This window comes from Carcharodon carcharias, chromosome 2 (assembly GCF_017639515.1).
Source record: "Carcharodon carcharias isolate sCarCar2 chromosome 2, sCarCar2.pri, whole genome shotgun sequence".
NCBI lineage: Eukaryota > Metazoa > Chordata > Chondrichthyes > Lamniformes > Lamnidae > Carcharodon > Carcharodon carcharias.
In genome coordinates, this window is record NC_054468.1 from 54,610,973 (window position 1) to 54,631,641 (window position 20,669).

Genomic DNA, 20,669 nt, shown 5'->3' on the forward strand with positions numbered 1-20,669 from the left:
TGGCCGCTGCACTCCTCAGATTGCAAGGCACAATGGAGGAGTCTGTCCATCTTCAGGCTGAGGTGATAGCGCTGGCATTGCAACGCACCAAGGTCAACACTGGCAGGATGGCAGCCACCATGGAGATCTTGGTTCAGGATGTCGCTCCTGAACTGCTGCGCGGGCTTAATTCCGTCACTGACGCCACAGTTGGCCTCCAACAGTGTGTACTTGAGAGGGGTACTGGGCAGCTCGATCTCACTCCAGCTACCCCTTCTGCTCACAGAGTCAGCCAGGGGCCCTCAGGCACCCAAAGGGAGGAGGATCAGCAGATACACGCTCCAGGACCATCCACCCAGGTGAATCTGAGAGTGACTGGCCCATCTGACTCCCCTCTTCCTGTGACCTCCGCAGATCCAGCTTCACAGACCAAGGAGGGTGCCACACAGTAGCACCCCGAAAGTAGGCTGGGGCCCTCCAAGTCTCGGCCCTCCAGAGGACGCCCGCCAAGTCATCACAGTCAACAGGCTGCCTCCACCTCGCTGTGGATGTTTGGGGAACACCAAGACATAGCAGCAGGGTTAGGAAGGCTAAGGAGAGTTAGTTGCACAGCCTGGGCACAGGTGTTAATCACTTGTACATAATGTACATTATTGTCAATAAACTCCCAAGAATGTCTCCCTGCCTTCGGCTCCTTGTTCTGATGAGCAGTGTTCTTGTCACTCAGATGTGAAACCTTTCTGCACAAGATAAAAGGCAGGTGTCTCAGCCCAGGGCCTCTTCCCTGTGTTCTGTGCGGCCTTCAGACCACAGTGATGGTCTAGCCCCACACGACCTGGAAACGTTACTGATGCTTGCACCTCAGCAGTGCTGTCACTGCTGCCAGAATGTAATGGGCAGGCGCCACAGAGTTCTCTCATACTCGCTGTGTGCCCACAGCACCTTTAAGGTGGGGCTGGCTCCCATCACACCATATCCCTTAATGCACATATTTCACAAAATGCAAGTCCTATCACATGCTATTCTGTCATGTCATGCATAAAGTTGTAAATTTAACATCATAGGAAAGTGGGTTTGCTTATGGAAACAGCATTTCTCCTGTAACATATATTCAGAGTCCGGAGAGTGCCTAACTTGCAAGAGTCTGGTCTTTCAAAAATGAGTTTACATACAAAGAGGTTGTACTATACACACCTTCATTCTTTCTGTATTTTGTGCATTAATTGCTTTGGTCTCCATATGATGCTTTAGTTGTGTCTTTTGATCTTTGATCTTTGCTTTCTGACTTTTTACAGTCTTCTCGAATTCAGCAACTTTCAGTCGCAAATCTCTGTTGGCTCGTGACACTTCTGCAGACCTGGATGTGGCATCAGATAGGCTTTTTCTAAGCTATGAAGTTAGAAAATATTTGCAAGTCAAGGAAAATTATGGTAGTTCTTTGCAGATAGGTACTTCTGATTGCATTACATAGCTCTCCTACTCAAATAGAATTAATCTCTCAGAGGGGGTGGAATTGTAACGTAAAAATGGCTGGCTTGAGTTGGGTGAGCAGGACAGTGGGGGCGCAGTTAAAGTCTGAGAAATCTGTTTCCCAACTCAAGCCCATTTCCAACCAGTGCAGTTCAGGCTTTAACTGTGGCTGAAATTTGGGTGGGCACCAAGCCACTCCAAGGAGGTGATTTAGACATTTAAATATGTTAATGAGGTCATTATCATCTTACTTTAACAACATAAGAGCTTAAGAAATAGGAGCGGTAGTCAGATATATGACTTCTCAAGCCTGATCCGTTGTACAAAGGTACTTTTCTAAACATCCAGGCTTACAGCATAACTTCAATAAGTAATAGGTCTAAACATGCCTGCTGCATAGGATTGGGCCGGAGGGGCTATGGATTGAGGCAGAGGAGGGGACACAGTGGGTTGAGCTTTGGGCCCCACTCCCTCCGCCTCCTTGGGTTATTCACACTTCACCACCCAATTGTTGGTCGGCAGCTTTGCATCCCGAACCATCATGGCACCAATCCGACTGGCAGTGACTGGCTCAGCCAAACTTCTGGGTCAGGCTCCCTGCCCTGCGCTCCTGCTCCCAGATTTCAGGCCTCATTCACTCTGCCTGCAACCTCGGCCTCTGGTGATGGCAACAGCTCCAGCATCAGAACATGGCAGTGGCTGGCCAGAGAGTGTCACGTGCGGAAGCGGGGTCAGGGTGCAGGTAACGTAAAAATGAAAATGGCAACGCAAATCGAAAAAACAGGCCCTAAAGAATAAACTATGTTAAAATGGAACAACGTTAAGTAGGGCGACTAAAAGCGAGGACTTACCGTACCTCATTGGTGCAAGAGCTTAGAGACATCTGGTGGTCATGAAAAGCACTATATAAATGCAAGTCTTTCTTTCTTTTACGCAAATTACTTCACTCTGTATCAGTTTTGTACTTGTATAGTTCATGTCCTTGGGTAGTTCTATTTTATTTTGGGAAGGGTGCAAGTTAGACTTACTTCCATTATTTCTTTCTGACTGGTCTTCCTCACAACCTCTCTCTCACTTTGGAACTGCTTTTTCAGGGCTTCAATCCGTTCAGTGAACATTTTTGACTCAAGTTTAGCACCCTTAAGTTCTTGTTCCCTGCAGAATTTTTATGAAAAGCAGGATGAGCAGTAAAGCAACAATGTGCAGTCAATTTACAGTTACTATCATGAAATATAAGTTGCAAAGATAATAGATTTTAAAATTGTAGCAGCTGTGCCCAGCATAAGCCCTGATCCAGACATGGACACCAGCAGAATGGGTGAGAAGAGACTAGATAATTGTCCTTGATCTCAAGGTGGCATTGGATTGAGCCGAGCACCAAAGACCTCAAGCAAAACTAAAATTAATGAGGATCAAGGGGAAAATCATCCAATGACTGGAGTCATAAAGCATGGATAGCCCCAGAACATTGTTGCTAGAGTTTCTCAGGGCAGTATCCTCAGCCCAAACATCTTCATTGGGCTGTTCACTGATCATCCCAGATTATTCAGCTCCATTCACAACTTATGAAGCAACACATGCTCATTTAAAGTAGGGTCCGAACATCCAGGTTTGGTCTAAAAACTGACAGGTAACATTCATGCTTTATAAATACCAGGCTATGACCATCTCCAACAACCTCACCAGACCTCCATTAGCAACACTATCACCAAGCCCCTACAATCAACACTGAGGATCATCACTGACAGAAGCTTAACTGGACTAGCCCTAACAACAAAATGACTATTGTAACAAGGCAGAGACTACTATACAATGAGTGGATCACACTTTAACCCCTCATATCCTCTTCACCTTCCTCAACATCATTTGTAAGGCTCACCCAGAGTAATGGATTATGCACCCAGATAAGTGCAGAAGCAGAAACATTCAAAAAGCTCAACATCACCCAGGATAGATCAACATCCTTGCCACTGGACACAATCCCCAACACCCACTCCACCACTGGCAGAATGTAGCTGGAATACATTGTGCTATCTATAGGATGAGCTGCAGCAAGTCAGTAGGCTTACTTTGTAACCCTCTCACAACTCCATAAGCTCTACCATCAAGAAGGCCAAGAGCAGCAAGATCATCACCTCCAAATCCCTCTCCAAGTCTCTCACAATTCTGGCTTGGATGTATACCACCATTTCTAATCATTGCTGGGTCAATTACCTGGAATTCCCTATCTATCATCGCGAAAATAACATCAATACAGGAACTGCCAGGTTTCAAGAAGATTCAATATTACCTTCTTAGGGAAACTGGGGAATAAATGAGCCTGACATTACATATATCATAAGAACAATTAAAATTAAAAAGTGACCCTGGAAATAAGCACAAATAATAAACATTTCCATGATTTTTGGGGGATTAAGCAAAAGAGTAGTCAAGACTAAATCTACACAGGGTTTAGCTCAGATTGTTTCCAAATCTTTTCGTGATATCAAAATTGGGCAGAAATTCCCCCTTCCCAGTCACTCTTAGGTCTGACCTGTTGTGCAGAAGTTGCTGTTGCTGGTGTTCTTTATTATCAAATTCTTCTTGTAGTTGATTTAGTGTAATCCGTAAAGTACTGCTTGTGCGCAAAGTCTGTTCCAAGCTGCGTGCTAGTTTCTTATTATCTTGTCTCACAACCTCTAGTCCTTTAGGGAGAGGCTTCACCTTAATTGACAATAAGTAGTCATTTCAAAATCATCTTAGTAAATAAATTATTTAATAGTTTAATGCCATTTGCTATAGATAGAGGCTTGCGTCCAAGTTCCAGTCTCCACCAAACAATTAGACCACAAACAGGGAAATTCTAATTTCAGCTTAGTCTTAGGTAAGATTGTAAATAGGACAAGTCATCTCATGTGTCACATCTTAAAGTATCGCAGATACAAAGTATTTGAAAATCAAATACTATACAATAGAAACAATGGGCTGGATTTAGTCAACCCAACTAGACTTGCACACTAGTTGGAGAACTGGCAGGGAACCCCCTTCAGTTCCATGGATGGGTGAGAGCCCATGGTATTGTGCCCCTCAGGCACTTAAGTGGTCACTGTCAGGCCTTCCCAGGATTCAGGGCCCTGGGGGCAGAAATACCATCCGCCAAAAGCTGCTGGCCAATCAGAGCCAGCAGCCCTCCATTGCTAGTCAGCACCATTGGGAGCAGTGGCAGCTGCTAGCAATGCACCCACCAGAGACCCAGAATCGAAGATGAACACCAGGTGAAAGGTGCACGAAGGCGGGATGGGGATCACGGGGTAGGGTCGGAGACAAGGGCAGGAGGGTGGCTTACATCGGCTCCCACCCCCACTTCCCAATGCCGGGTCACTCGATCAGACACTGTGCCTGATAATGAGGGACCCTTCCCCCAGAAGGCCATTGCCATACCCTATAGGATTTGCTGGCCTTGCCTTTGGGAGGTGTGGGAAAGCTGTGCAGCTACCTTTTAACCTATGAGCCACCACTGAAATGTGGTGGGCTCAGGGATAATGGGTGCCAATTTGCTCATTAATGAGCCTAATTGACATTCTGCTGCCGGCAGCCTGGAATTTTGCATCAGCCCCTTGTGCCCATCGGCTTAATCAGGGGAGGGTTCATCTGCGCCAGGAGACTGATGCAGGGCCTCTCCCACAATTAAGTGAGCCTGGGCACCATGGTTTCCACCATGACGGGCTGCATTAAATCCAGCCCACTGAATTTGTTTCCTCAAGATTCTTTTTTAATAAATGATGTGAGCATGTTTGGACTCATGTACCATGCTAGGTAAATTCACATGTGTGAAGTGCACAGAGGAACACAGGAACAGGAGTAAATCATTTTGCCTCTTCAGTCCATTCCGCCATTCAATAAGATCATGGCTGATCTGTGATATAACTCCACATACCCGCCTTTGTATCATATCCCTGAACAAAAATCTACCAAACTCAAATTAAAATTCACATCTGATCTAGCATCAATTACCATTTCTGGAAGACAGTTCTAAATGTCTACCAACCTTTGCATGTGGACATGCATTTGCCACAGTTTTGCCCAATTCACTTAATTTATCTCTTTGTAATTTAATGCTTCCATCTACACTGCTTACAATACACCATCTTTGTGTCATTTGCAAATTTGGATTTGCAGCTTTCTATCCAATCATCTAAGTCATTAACAAACACTGAATAGGAACACAGATCCTTGTGATACACCACTAGTCACATCCTGCCAATTATTGTAACTCTTTCGAGTACAAACACGTTTCCATCTGTTCCTATTCACATTGTTTCATAGTTTGCCATTGTGAGATTTGAACTCTTGATACTCTTTTTGAGTAAACCTGTTTCCATCTGTTTCAGATGAAGTTACATTGTTTCATAGTTTGCCATTGTGAGATTTGAACTCTTGATCTTAGGGTTACAAACCCAGTACCATAACCACTTGGCTATTTAGGCCAAGCCCTGCCAATTATTGTACATGAACATTATCCCTATTTTCCCCAGCACCTGCTGCTCAGCCAATTTCCTAACCAAGTCAAAAGTTTGCCTTGGGTTTCAACTTTAGTTACAATCTCTTATGAAGGGCTTTAACAAACGCCTTCTGGAAGTCCGTATAAAGAACATCCATAGATACTCCCCTGTTCATGACTTTACTCAACTCTTCAAATAATTCAATCAGGTCTCCCAGGCATGACTTATCCCTTAAAAAGCTATGTTAGCTCTCTTTGATCAGCTGAAAATTTTCCAAGGTGTACAAAGATTGCATTCCTCAAACGGAAAGTTTCCCAGCTTGAGAGTAAACTGAAAAGGTTCCACAATATTCAGATGGGGGAAAAGTCTTCTGGAGCAGACGTTCCAGAGGGTAGTCATCCCACAGGTTGCTAAGAGTAGAGAAGCTGGTATGGAAGATTAGGAGGCCATTGACAGAGAGGACAGAAAGCGTCAGGTGTGGGTAGACAGGTGGTCATCTGTGGAGCTGATTTGTCTAATAGGCAAACCCATACTAGGTACCGGTGATGTGAACAAAAAGGGTGACTCAGAGAAGCGTAAGCACAAATCATGGCCATACAATTATTTGTACATGAATTTCTACACTAATAACTTATTGGCATATAAAATGAATATTCAAACTCTCAGGGTGAAAGATAGAATACCACTTTTACCATATATTTAGATTATAATATGCTGTCGATTGAACTGAAACTTAATTTTCAAATCACAAATATAAATATCAAAATAAGTATTGTCACAAATATCTGCTTAAATTCCTGAACACAGGAGCTTCACAAATGTGTTTGATATATGTATGTCCTTAAGGGGTACTGGGACTGTCTTCATCGTTTAATCAGTGTCTTGGTTCTGTTAAATAGCTATTTCCTATTAAAGGATATCTACCAGATTGGATTTAACATACCAAAAAGGATTAACTAGGTGCTGTTGTAGCTTGGGTTGCAAAGTCAAGAATGTCTCAGAACATATCACTAGGCGTTCTAAATGGTTTCTTGGGCGATAAGCAAGACAAACCCCCTACCAGAAGCCTGAAGTATAATCATGTTCTACAACTTATCCATCATGCAACTGTGTATTCATGTAATATGTATGTTTCGGTGTACATTGTTTATAGAAATGTAACGCTCACAAATACACTTACCTGAATGTTGTGCTGTGTTTCTATAGTAGCCAGTTTATCCTGTAGATCCTCTAGGTCAGCCTGTAGCCTCTGTAGAATCATTTGGGCATGTGACCTAGACAGGATTGAAGATTTAACACACCATATTCAGCTGGTGTCTACAGCTTGTTTTTCCAAAATGAACAAGTACTGGTATGATTTGCCAGTTTGCTGAAGTGGTGGAATATTACCCTGACACATAACTGAACATTCTTTGAGCAGACAGGATATTTTATCAACAAAAAAATTGCAAAGGTACTAATCCTGTACTTATTTTTTATCAGGTTCCCCAAATCAAAATATATTTGATAAGGCCTCAGTATGTCTCAAAAATATTAATTGAAAAAGAAGTGTGTGCAAGAGCAAGGAGACCAGGAGGAACCTTTTCAAGGAGAACTTATTTTTAAAAAGAATGAAGGACAGGTGATCCAAAACAAGAGTTTATGGGATTTCTTAATTTTGAGGTGATAGCAAGAAACAGACAGGCTTCCTGTAATTTGAAATTCTGCATTTTTTAACCAATTCATTAAGTTTTATTTTGGTAAAAAGTGTAAAGATAAAATTTCAGGGAATCACTTTTCAACAGAATGAATTTTAATTTTGTACGGCTGAAAAGATCTTCATCAGGAAAACTAATACAGTAACAGCACATTTTAAGACAAAATGGTTTGTTAAAACATTCATTTTTATAGAATCTTGATGAGTGGAAGATAAAATGAAAGCACAATACCTGATGTTTTGTTTATCCTATTCTTTCAGCCACTGCTTATAAAAATGCTGGGCAGGTGCATCACGGCGGAGGGGGGCGGGCAAGAAAAAAAAGTCTTATTTGAAAACAGTTACCAGAAACAAGTGAAATGGACAAATGCAAAGAAAAGAAAATTTGTCCATTGAAAATAGAAATAATCAAAACCAGTAGATCCAACTCTGGAACACCCAGACAACTGCAACAAAACCAGCTGCCAATCATTAACACAAGTTCAAAGAGGTCCCTCACAAAGAACAATTAACATTTCTACAAATTTGACATTCAGGTCATCTATCAAAAATACATGATCACCATTGCAAAGAAGAAGGATATTACAAGGCCATTTGAACTGTAGCATAAAAGAAGTAAATTTCTTTCTCACAGTGCCGTACTGGGATAATTTTAACCCCCCCCCCCCCAAAAAAAAATGGGTGGATTGGGTAGACTTCAAATCTCAAACCCATAAAGCTAGTTTTGGTAATAGTGACCACAAAGCCATTGTCGATTGTCATTAAACCCATCTGGTTCACTAATGTCCTTTAGGGAAGGAAATCTGTCATATTTACCTGGACTAGCCAAATGTGACTCCAGACCCACAGCAATGTGGGTGATTCTTAAATGCCCTCTGAAATGGCCTTGCAAGCCACCCAGTTGCATCAAACTGCCACAAACTAAAAAAAGGAATGAAACTGGACAGATTATCTGGCATCGACCTAGTCAACGGAAAGGATAATAGCAAACCCAGTCCTGTTGACCCTACAAAATCCTCCTTACTAACATCTGGGAGCTTATGGCAAAATTGGGAGAGCTGTTCCACAGTCTAGTCAAGCAACAGCCTGATATTGTCATAGTCTCAGAATCATACCTTACAGACAATGTCCCAGACATCACCATCACATCTCTGGGTATGTCCTGTCCCACTAACAGGGCAGGCTTGCCAGAGTTGGTGGCACAGTGGGATGCAGTCAGGAAGGAGTTATCCTGGGAGTTCTCAACATTGACTCTGGACCCCATGAGATCTTATGGCATTAGTTCATACACAGGTGCGGAAATCTCCTGCTGATTACCACCTACCACCCTTCCTCAATGATGAATCAGTACTCCCCCATGTTGAATAGCATTTGGAAGAAGCACTGATGGTGGCTAGGGCACAGAATGTACTCTGGGCGGGGATTTCAATGTCTATCACCAAGAGTGGCTCTGTAGCACCACCACTGACCAAGCTGGCCGAGTCCTACATAGCTACTAGACTGGGCCTGCGGCAGGTTGGCAGGGAATCAGCAAGAGGGAAACACCTACTTGACCTTATCCTCACTAACCTACCTGTCACAAATGCATCTGTCCATGACAGCAATAGTAAGAGTGACCACCGCACAGGGGTGTGGAGATGAAGTCCCACCTTCGCATTGAAGATACTGTCTATCATGTTCTGTGGCACAACAACCGTCCTAAATGGATAGATTTTGAACAGATGTAGCAACTCAAAACTGAGCATCCACGAGGCACTGTGGGCCATTAGCAGCAGCAGAATTGTATACACAATCTGTTACCTCATGACCTGGCATATCTCCCACTCTACCATTACCATCAAACCCTGGTTCAATGAAGAGTGCTGGAGGGCATGCCGGGAGCAGCGCCAGGCATACCTAAAAATGAGGTGTCAACCAGGTGAAGCTACAACACAGGACTAGTTGCATCCCAAACAGCACAAGCAGCGTGCGATAAACAGAGCTAAGTGATCCCGAAAACAATGAATCAGGTCGAAGCTCTGCAGACCCCCTCCGCATCCAGTTATGAACGGTGGTGGACAATCAAACAACAAACTGGAGGAGGAGGCTCCACAAATGTCTCCATCCTGAATGATGGGGGAAACCCAGCACGTCAGTGGAAAGGGCTAAAATATTTGCAACAATCTTTAGCCAGAAATGCCAAGCAGATGATCCATCTCGGCCTCCTCCTGAGGCCCTCAGCATCACAGATGCCAGTCTTTAGCCAATTTGGTTCACTCCATGTGATATTATGAAATGGCTGAAGGCACTAGATACTGCAAAGGCTATGGGCCCTGACAATATTCCAGCAACAGTCCTGAAGACTTGTGCTCCAGAACTGCTGTGCCCTTAGCCAAGCTGTTCCAATACAGCTATAAAACTGGCATCCACCTGGCAAAGTAGAAAATTGCCCAGACATGTCCTGGCCACAAAAAGCAGGACAAGTCCAACCCAGCCAATTACACCCTATCAGTCTACTCTCAATCATCAGCAAAGGGGTTGATGACAGTGTTATCAAGCAGCAATAAAACAGCAATAACCTGCGCAGTGATGCTTAGTTTGGGTTCCACCAGGGCCACTCAGCAACTTACCTCATTCTCTGCAGCAAAGTGCGAGAGTCCAGAAGGCTGTGTTGCCTGCCCAGTGCCAGGGTTCAGGACATCTGCTCAGAGCTAGAGAGGAAAATGCAGTGAGAGGGGGAGGATCCAGCTGTCGTTGTACCAACGATATAGGCGGGACAAGGAAAGAGATTCTTCAAAGTCAGTATGAGGAGTTAGGCACCAAATAAAGCAGAACCTCAAAGGGAGTCCATGTTCAAATGCAGCAAGACCTGAATAACATCCAGGCTTGGGCTGACAAGTAGCAAGTAATATTCATGCCACACAACTGCCAGGCAATGACCATCTCCAACAAGAGAAATCCAACCATTAGCTCCTTGATATCCTATGGCATTACCATTGCTGAATCCCCCACTATCAACATCCTGGGAGTTACCATTGACCAGAAACTGAACTGGGCTAACCATATAAATACTGCGACTACAAGAGCAGGTCAAGGGCTAGGAATCCTGCAGCAAGTAACTCACCTCCTGACACCGCAAAACTTGTTTACCATCTACAAGGCACAGGTCACGAGCTTGATGGAATACTCTCCACCTGCCTGGATGAGTGCAGCTCCAACAACACTCAAGAAGCTTTACACCATTCAGGACAAAGCAACCTGCTAGATTGGCACCCTGCCCATGAACATTCACTCCCTCCACCACTGACAAACAGTGGTAGCAATGCATACCATCTACAAGGTGCACTGCAGAAATCAACCAAGGCTACTTAAGAAGTGCTTTCCAAACCCACAACCGCTTCCATCTAGAAGAACAAGGGCAGCAGAAACATGGGAACAATATCACCTGGAAGTTATACTTCAAGCCACTCACCATCCTGACTTGGAAATATTTTGCCGTTCCTTCACTATCACTGGGTCAAAATCCTGGAACGCCCTTCCTAACAGCACTGTGGATGTACCTACACCACAGGGACTGTAAGGGTTCAAGGCGGCAGCTCAGCACCACCTTCTCAAGGGCAAGTAGGGATGGGCAATAAATGCTGGTCTAGCCAGCGACACCTGCAGTGCTGTTAAAAAAAATCTCTGGATTACTACTTGAGCCGTGTGCAAATTGGCATAAAGCAAATAAGATTAGAGAGATGCATGCGTGGCTCAAAGACTGCTGTGGGAGAAGTAGGTTACGATTTGTGGGGCACTGGCACCAGTACAAGGGAAAGTGGGGGCTGCACCATTGAGACAGTCCACAGCTGAACCATGTTGGGACCAGTGTTCTTGCGAAATGCGTAACTAGGGAAGTTGAGGGGTTTTTTAACTAAATAATGGGGGCAAGGGATCAAATGTGAGATTTCAAAGAGCAGAGACAAGGTAAGAAAGGAAGGTAGTAACATGGGAAATGATAAACAGACTGTGACAGGAAGGGACAGAGGGTACAAGTCTAAGGGTGAATCAACAGGTAAGGCCAGAGGTTACAAAAGTAATAAAAGGACAAAACTTAAGGCATTCAGAACAAAACAGATGAACTAATACCTCAAATAGAAATAAATGAGTGCAATCTGCTAGCATTAGAGAAACATGACTACAGGATGGCATTGATTGGGACCTGAATCTTGAAGGGTATATGACTTTGGGCAGGATAGGAAGTTAAGAAAAGGTGGAGTGGTTCTGTTCATTAAAGACAACATTAGCACAATAGAGAAAGGTGACCTAAGTTCAGGAAATCAGGATATAGAAGCAATTTGGGTAGAGATGAGGAATGATAAAGGCAAGAGGTCACTTGTGGGTGTACAGGCCTCCTAAAAGTAATCACATGGTAGGACAGGGGGTATCAAAGAAGAAATAGTGCAAGCTTGTCAGAAAGGTACAGAAATTATCAATGAGGATTTTAAACTACATATAGACTGGAAAAAATCAGATGGGCAAAGATAGCGTAGATGATGAATTTATAGAAGGTCTTCAGGATAATTTCTTAGATCAGCATGTTATGGAGCCAACCCGGGGGCAGTATATGCTAGACCTGGTATTATGCAACAAGATAGGATTAATTAATGACCTCATAGTGAAGGTGCCCTAGGTCGCAGTAATCATAATATTAGTAGGATTTTACATTCAGTTTGAGGGAGAGAAGAGAGAGTCCAAGACTAATATTTTAAACTTAAATAAGGGCAATTATGAAGGCATGAAAATAGAGTAGTAAATATGGACTGGCAATATAAGAAGCGTATTATCAAAATGGTAAGAGATTGCAGAACTCTGAAATGCAGAAGGATCTGGGTGTCCTCATGCATGAAGTGCAAAGGTTGGTATGCAGGTGCGGCAAGTAATTAGCAAAGCTAAAATGTTATCGTTTATTGCAAGGGGAATTGAATACAAGAGTAGGAAGGTTATATTTCAGTTAAACAGGGCACTGGTGAGACCACATCTGGAGTACTGTGTACAGTATTAGTCTCCTTATTTTAGGAAAGACGTAAATGCATTGGAAGTACTTCAGAGAAGGTTTATTAGATTAATACCCAGAATGGGTATTATGAGGAAAGGCTGGACAGGCTAGGTTTGTATCCACTAGAGTTTAGAAAAGTAAGAGGTGACTTCATTGAAACATATAAGATCCTGTGGGGACTTGACAGGGTGGATGTGGAAAGGATGTAAGCTCTTGTGTGAGAATCTAGAACTGGGGTCACTGTTTAAAAATAAGGGGTCGCCCATTTAAGACAGAGATGAGGAAAAGTAATTTCTCTCAAAGGGTTATGAATTCTCTTCCTCAAAATATGGTTGAGGCAGAGCCTTTGAATATCTTTAAGGTAGGAGTAGATAGATTTTTGATAAGTAAGGAAGTGAAAGGTTATCAGTGGAGGGGAGGAATGTTGTGAAGTTGAGGTTAAAATTTGATCAGCCATGATCTTATGCATGGCGGAGCAGGCTCGAGGAGCTGAATGACTTAGTCCTGCTCCCAATTCGTATGTTCATAAATATGTAAAACCTGGGTGCAAACTTGGACAAAAGCGCTGAACTCAAGAGATGAGGTGAGAGTGACTACCCTTGACATCAAGGCAGCATTTGATCAAGTGTGGCATCAAGAAGCCCTGACAAAACTGGAGTCAATGGGAATCGGGAAAATTTTCCAATTGTTGGAATCATACCTGGCATAAAGAAAGATGGTTGTGGTTGTTGGAGGTTAATCATCTCAGTCCCAGGACATCACTGCAGGAGTTCCTCAGGGTAGTGTCCAAGGTCCAACCACCTTCAGCTGCTTCGCCAATGAAGTTCCCTCCATCAAAAGGTCAGAAGTGAGGATGTGATGGCATAATGTTCAGCACCATTTGCAACTCCTCAGATACTGAAGCTGTCTATGCTCACAGGCAGCAAGACCTGGCCAACATTCAGGCTGGTGCTAATAAGTGTCAAGTAACATTAGTGCCACTTAAGTGCCAGGCAATGACCATCTCCAATGAGAGAGAATCCAACCATATCTTCTTGACATTCAATGGCTTTACCATTGCAGCATCCTGGAGGTCACCACCGAATAGAAACTAAACTGGACCAGCCATATAAATACTGTGGCTACAAGAGTAGGTCAGAGGCTGGGAATTCTTTGGCAAGTAACTCACCTCCCGACTCCCCAAAGACTATCGATGATCTACAAGGCACAAGTCAGGAGTGTGATGGAATACTCTCCACTTACCTGGGTGACTGCAGCTCCAACTACACTCAAGAAGCTCAACGGCATCCTGGATAAAGCAACCTGTTTGATTGGCACCCCATCCACCACCTTAAACATCCTCTCTCCACAGTCAAGACACAGTGGCAGCAGCGTGCACTATCTACAAGATGCACTGCCGCAACTCACCAGGGCTCCTGCAACAGACCTTCCAAACCCACAACTTCTACCACCTGGAAAAACAAGAATAGCTGATGCATGGAAACACCACTACCTGCAAGTTCCCCTCCGAGCCACATACCATCCTGACTTGGAACTTTATTGCCATTCCTTCACTGTTGCTGGGTGAAAATCCTGGAATTCCCTCCCTAATAGTACTGTGAGTGTACCTACACCACATGGACTGCAGCGGTTCAAGAAGATAGCTCACCACCACCTTCTCGAGGGCAATTAGGGATGGACAAGAAAAATGCTGACCTAGCCAGCGAGACCCAAGTCCTGTGAAAGAATAAAAAAAAACTTTTCAGTTTAACAGTAGCAGGTTTCCCAAGCCTTGGGATACCTAACAACTCAAGGGAGGTCAGGGCAGTTTCAGGGAAAAGATAAAGAGCCCCCTACAGCAGTGCTTGTGGGCCATGAGGGACAGGATTGTTTCCCCTGAAACCCCAAGCTTCCCTGGCATCAGCTCCAGGTCAGGGATTGAACTCCCACTAACATGACAGTGGTTCCAGTCTCCTCTGGGGTGCTTTCCACCCAACTGGGAGCCAAGCTAATCAACCAGGTTGGTTTCTAGGGGGAATCCTGTTAAAAAGATGCAAGTTATGAAGCTAAGACTCTTTAAGCTTATAGGGAAACTATTCCTGTCAATAACAGCCCATCAAGTCTCTCAGAAATGTTCGAACGCACTTCATATGGAATTACAGTTATAGTTACGCGAGTAAATGTTGCAGCCATTTAGCACAAAGCATGGTCTCAGAAATAACTAATAGGAACATAAGAACTTGGAGCAAGAGTAGATCATATGGCCCCTTGAGCCTGTTCTGCCATTCGATATGATCATGGCTGATCTTCTACCTCAATTCCATTTTCCTGTCCATTCCCCATATCTGCTGATTCGCTGGGAGCTCAAAAATCTCTCTCAGCCTTAAACATACTCAACGATGGAGCATTCCAAAGACACCCCCTAAGTGAAGAAAATCCTCCCCATAACTGTCCTAAATGATTGCTCCTTTATCCTGAAAACGTACTCGTGTTCTCGATTTCCCAGCCGGGGGTGAAAGAATCTTTCAGCGTTTACCCTATAAATCCCTTTCAGAATCTTCTATATTTCAATTAGATCATCTCATATCCTCCCAAATCTCAGCCCAATTTTCCCAGCCTCTCATCATAGGATAACCCTCTCATCCCAGGAGTCAATCACTGAATCTAATGAGATAAATACCAAATTAATTTAGTGCTGGAGTGTTCTCTGAGCGAATAATAGTCTTTAAATTGTGTCATGGGGTCTTTAATATCCACAGGAAAAATTCAAACAGGCAGACATGACTTTGCTTAAAAACTTCATGTTGAGGACAATACCTCCAACATTACTGCATTAAAGAGTTTAAGAATACAATTTTGACTCAAGATTATATGCTCATTTCCTGCAAAGGGGTTTAAAGTTGCAAATCTCTGACTCAGAAGCTACCAAATGAGCAAAGCTGACATTCACAGAGTGGCATACAGACCTGAAGGTTACAGAATCCAAATGAAAGCAAGCAAAGAGTAAAAATACATTTTATTCTTAACTGAACCCAGTGTATTAGACTAAGGTGCTTACTCTTACGCATTCTATCTTGGCTGGAAGATCTGAAACAGACACCTACAAGATCTGAAATGAGATCAAGAAAGTTTGTGTAATTATTATTTACAATCTACCTGACAGTGGTTATTCACCTCAAAGATCAACTGCCCTCTGGTGTCAAAATTAAATACCGTCTAGATGGAAAACGCTAACCTCAGTTGTCTCCGTGCCAAAACAAAACTGACCCCCATAATTATATATAAACCTCAGTTTGTGGGTCATTTCAATGTCATTGCCCACTCTGCACCAGGTTAGCAAGCCATTTTGGATCTCTTCAATTCTGTATAAAAGAAACTTGGCCTGTCCTTGAATGCTGCCAAAACAAAACTCATATCAACCTATACCTGGTCAGCCAAATATTCCACCTTTGTTCAGAAACTCAAACTTAGCTTGGAGGTTCCCAATGATCCTTGAACTTGCTGCAATTGCGCAGGTCGGAAGCAGGCTGCGTATGCGCACTTCGGCATCCAGATGTGGAACACCATCTTAAGTGTCCCAGGGAAAGGGACAAAAGAGGGGGACAGGGAGAGTCTCTAAACAGGGAGGAGAAACAGGGAGAGGTCCCAAGGAGTGTCCCAAAGGCAGGGACAAGAGACAGGGGACAGGAACAGTCCTAGTTAAGAAAATTAGAAACAGTCTCCAATTAAAGAAAGAGCTGAAGGGAGCAGACTTTAAGTGAAGTGGGCTCATGACAAGCCCCGATAGTCGGAGAGGGCTCAAAAAAAACCCTGAAGATCCGAGAAGTCAGCCGAAGATCGGTGACTCCATGCTGCAGGCCGTTGGGGCAAAGGTATCTCTTTGGAACAGTGGCATTCAGCTTGGCACGGCTGAAGAGCTGAAATTGTGCTTGTAAGGTGATGCTCAATTGTACTCGGAAATCCAGGGGAAAGGAATCTCAGAAAGCGAGATTGAAACCCTGCGAGGCGGGCTATTGTTGTAGCTGTTTGAGTTTTGGGGAGAATTCCAAGGCAAGATCTTTGAATGTGGAGACTGGAAACCTTTGTGAGAAAGGCGAAGTTTCAGAGATTGGTTGGCTCACGATGTAACAGATGTCCAAGTGGATTGTTGAGAAACCTGTGAAATTGGGTTTGGTCACATTTGGCATTTATTGTGTAGTATGATGTTTGACCACAGTTTGCTTGTTAATTCACATGTACCTCCCTGAATGTTAGAGTATAAGATAGATATTGTAAATCATTTTATCTTTGATATTTTATAGTAAAGTTCATTTTTGTTTGTTCAAAACCTATGGAATCTTGTGACTTTATTCACTTAGTAAGCACCTTTAATCTCAAACTTTGTCTACTTTAAACAAAATGTTATTGATCCCTAACCAGATCTCACCCTCAACCCGGGTCTGGCCAAGGATCAGAATAACCTCCCATGAATGCTGAACGAGAAACTTTGGAATATGTTGAGCACTTCCCATATGACACCCACCTCCCTCAAAAGGCCATCAGGAATGAGGACAACCAACAGCGGATCAGCTGCATCAGCTCGGACTTCTACGAACAAAGACCTTCGCAAATCAATAAAAGTCCTAGAATGCAGAGCAGGCGTCATTACCATGCTCTTGTGCTGCAGTGAAGCCTGGACTGTGTGTCAGTGGCATATAAGAGCACTACAGAAATCCCATCAGCAATGCCTTCACCACATCCTTCAGATTCAATGGGAGGACCACTGAATAAAAGCAATTTTCCTCTTGAAGCCAGGTCCACAAGCACTCGGGCAAAACTCCTGCAAAATCAAAATCAACTTTGATGGACTGGATATTGTCTGGAAGGCTGAAAACCATCTCTCTTGCTGGGTCCAGGTGTCTCAGGTTCCAACTTGTCAACATTCCAGGGGAAACAAAAAAAAAAAACCCCTAAAGATACTCTGAAGCTCTCCTTGAAGCGCAACAGCATTGACATAAATGACTGAGAGGGGCTTGCTACCAATCTTTCAGAATGGGCAATAACTTGTCCGTCAGGGTTTGGGATTCATGCCTTAATGATGAGCTAGGGCAGCAGCAGACACAGAGAGAAAAGGAAGCAAACTTGCACTCTGGATCCCATTGCCTCGTGGGAAGATCTGCAGGTACAGAATCGGCCTGTTCAGTCACATGAAGGCCCATGGCAGAAACTCATGACTCTGAGCTGACATCATCCTTGAATCAAGAGACAGCCAACGATAACTATGCATACTCAATCAACACACAATAAATCAGGCCATAAAATAACAGAAATCAAGATATAACCGGGAGAAATTTACATCAATTCCCAGGGACAGGCAGTCCTACAGGCACACTTTCCATTGGTAGAAACTTTGTGAACAAAATTTTCCCCAATTATCCTAAAAAACAGACTTCTAAAATTCAGTGCATCAGAACAATAATGGGTGACATATGCTTCTTAGTGCATCCAAATCCATTATTCCCTTTGAAATAGCATGATTACCATCTTAACGAGCGCTATGTTTATGATAATCAGAGAAAATCCCAGATCATAAGTGAATGTAAAAGTTGCTTTAGTAAATAAAGATATTTTACTAATAAAGTCATAAAACGTAATAGCGAGATTGCCTAATTTGAATTATAAACAATTCCTCTACGTTTCACTCAAAATTGTTAATTCAAACCACTGGATAATTATTTTAAACCATAGTGGACTTTGAATTAACAGGAGTAGACTATGCTTGCAGTTATGCAGCAACCTGTCACTCAAATATCTTGCAGCACTTCATTCACTTTTTTTAAAAAAAGTGAAATTAAATGTTTTTCTGATGGACAGTTGTTTTGTTGGATAATCTGCAAAATCAGAAATAACATTTTCTGAAGAGTATTATCTATAATCAATATACATATAATGTAGCACCTCCTTACTTGTCTTGTTGCAAGTAATTTATCTCTGCGTCTCTTTGTCCAAGTTCTATCTGTAGTTTCCCCACTGTCTGCTGGAGTTTTGTGTGCGATGCCAATACATTATCTAGAGTCACTTCCATTTGGCTATTATCTTGCATAGAACCTGTCAAATTTTGCTGAAGATTTGCAACCTGGAAAGTAAATTAGCATTCCAATCAGTTCAGGCATGCAATTGTGAATTATTAAAGGACAAGTATTTCTTAACAGTAGGGGTTTGGGCTCTTGCCTCAGACAGTTCCAAATCTGAGTGCCAATTTTCACACTCAAAAATTGACTTTGAATTTATGTTGCCATTTACATGCATCACCACTTGCAAGTCAATCACAAGCCAACAGGTATGAAAAAGATAGCTATCACTGCCAAATTCCTAGACTCAGTTTACCTTCTCAAGCATTCAAGTTTCTTCCTAATCAAACTGCAAATATATTAGCACACGAAGCACTAAATTGTTTTTGAAAACTATGCATGTTTTGCCTGAATTCTTCAGCAATCCCATGGTGGACATCATAGGTTGTGGGAAAATTATTGGTTCAGATGATTCAGTAAAATTCCTTGGCGTTGTCTCACTCTGTTGAACTTCCAAAGTTATGATGGCAGAGTGGGAGCAGCTCTGAGCAGATTCCAGATAACATAACCGAAGTAGACTAAAACACCAACTTAGGGCACTTGGGGTTTGAGTGATGAATCCACAAGACCATTTTTTCTTGATATATTTGAGTAATATGAAATTAACAGTGTTTTGTTCCCAAAATGAACTCCAGATCAATCTAGACCAATATATCTGACTATATTGCTCTTTTTATTAACCACTAAAGTACCACAATGAATTAACCATATTGCTAACAATTAATTACTTGATATTCAGTAAAAGCATTTTTTTTTTCATTTTTCAGTGTTGTTTTCACCTTATAGTTTTCTCTCTCTTCCATCATCTCTATATATTCTTTTAGCTTTTGGACTTCTTGAAATGCTTTATCACGAGATTTTATTGCCATTGCAAAATCATCATCTTTTTGTTTCAATATCAACTGTGCCTGGTGAGAACAAAAGTCAACACATACCAATGACAAATAATATAATAAACGTAAGTTTAGCAATAATGCTGAGCTTACTTCTAGTTTATTAAATCAAATGGTATGTAGCAACACTTAATTCATACAATTCAACAAAGTGAATTTTAAACCAGAAAAAAGACAGGTTGTTAAAATGTTAAAAATCCTGACCCGAATCTGCCTAGTTCCAGTTTCAGTGGAGGTGGGTGTGCAACCAACCCCTCCCAGGAGACAGGTTAGCAAGTTAAATATTATTAGAAGCTGTGTGCCTCATATTTAATCACTATTTTAAATTTAACCCTGGCCGGATGTGTTTTCTGGGTTTCAAGAAGCCCAGTGGTTAAAGGGAGGCAAGAACAGCTGGATAAAGAGGGCAAGTGTCTTTCCATTCATTTGTGTATCACGTGTATGCTCTTCAGCCTTGTCCCGTGATCAGGCGCAACCCCTCTGCTCCCCACCTTTTCAATCTCTCTCTCCCTCTTCTCCATTCCTCGGCTGCAGCCTGGTGCCGAAGCCAACCCACCTGACAGCCAAGCTGGCTGCACCAAGGAAACAGAGATAAAATATGCCAATCAGGTCATGCAGTTAAATTCAGCAGGACATTAAAAATCCATTTTTCTGGGTTTCCTAATTGAAATCAGTCAATCCCGCCCCATCTCCAAGTTAATATCCAGTCCATTAATGTGACACAAAGGCTAAATGCCACATGTATTAAGCATACTTCTACAGTGAATATAGGAACATAAGAACATAAGAAATAGAAGCAGAAGTAGACCATAGAGCCCCTTGAGCCTGCGCCGCCAATCATCACGTTCATGGCTGATCATTGGCCTTAACTCCATTTTCCCGCCTGTTTCCCATATCAAGATTCTTCAAGACCCACCAAATTTAGATTTTTAAGGTCTATATCATCCTTAAATGTAGCATCCACAGCCTTCTGGCGCAGAGAATTCCAAAGATTCAAAATCCTATGAGTGAAGAAATGTCTCCTCATTGCAGGCCTAAATGATC

At 42.8% G+C, this 20,669-nt stretch overlaps 1 protein-coding gene across 1 annotated transcript in view; it reads right to left on the minus strand.

The window, feature by feature from the left end:
* LOC121275400 (coiled-coil domain-containing protein 150-like) overlaps window positions 1–20,669 on the minus strand; it is a 41,495-nt gene that overhangs the window by 12,216 nt on the left and 8,610 nt on the right. The window contains exons 3-8 of the mRNA XM_041182955.1: window positions 19,512–19,640; window positions 18,568–18,737; window positions 7,111–7,204; window positions 3,983–4,152; window positions 2,478–2,604; window positions 1,174–1,368 (exon numbers count right to left, since the gene is read on the minus strand). Coding sequence (XP_041038889.1) covers window positions 1,174–1,368; window positions 2,478–2,604; window positions 3,983–4,152; window positions 7,111–7,204; window positions 18,568–18,737; window positions 19,512–19,640 — 885 coding nt within the window. The remainder of the gene's footprint in view (window positions 1–1,173; window positions 1,369–2,477; window positions 2,605–3,982; window positions 4,153–7,110; window positions 7,205–18,567; window positions 18,738–19,511; window positions 19,641–20,669) is intronic.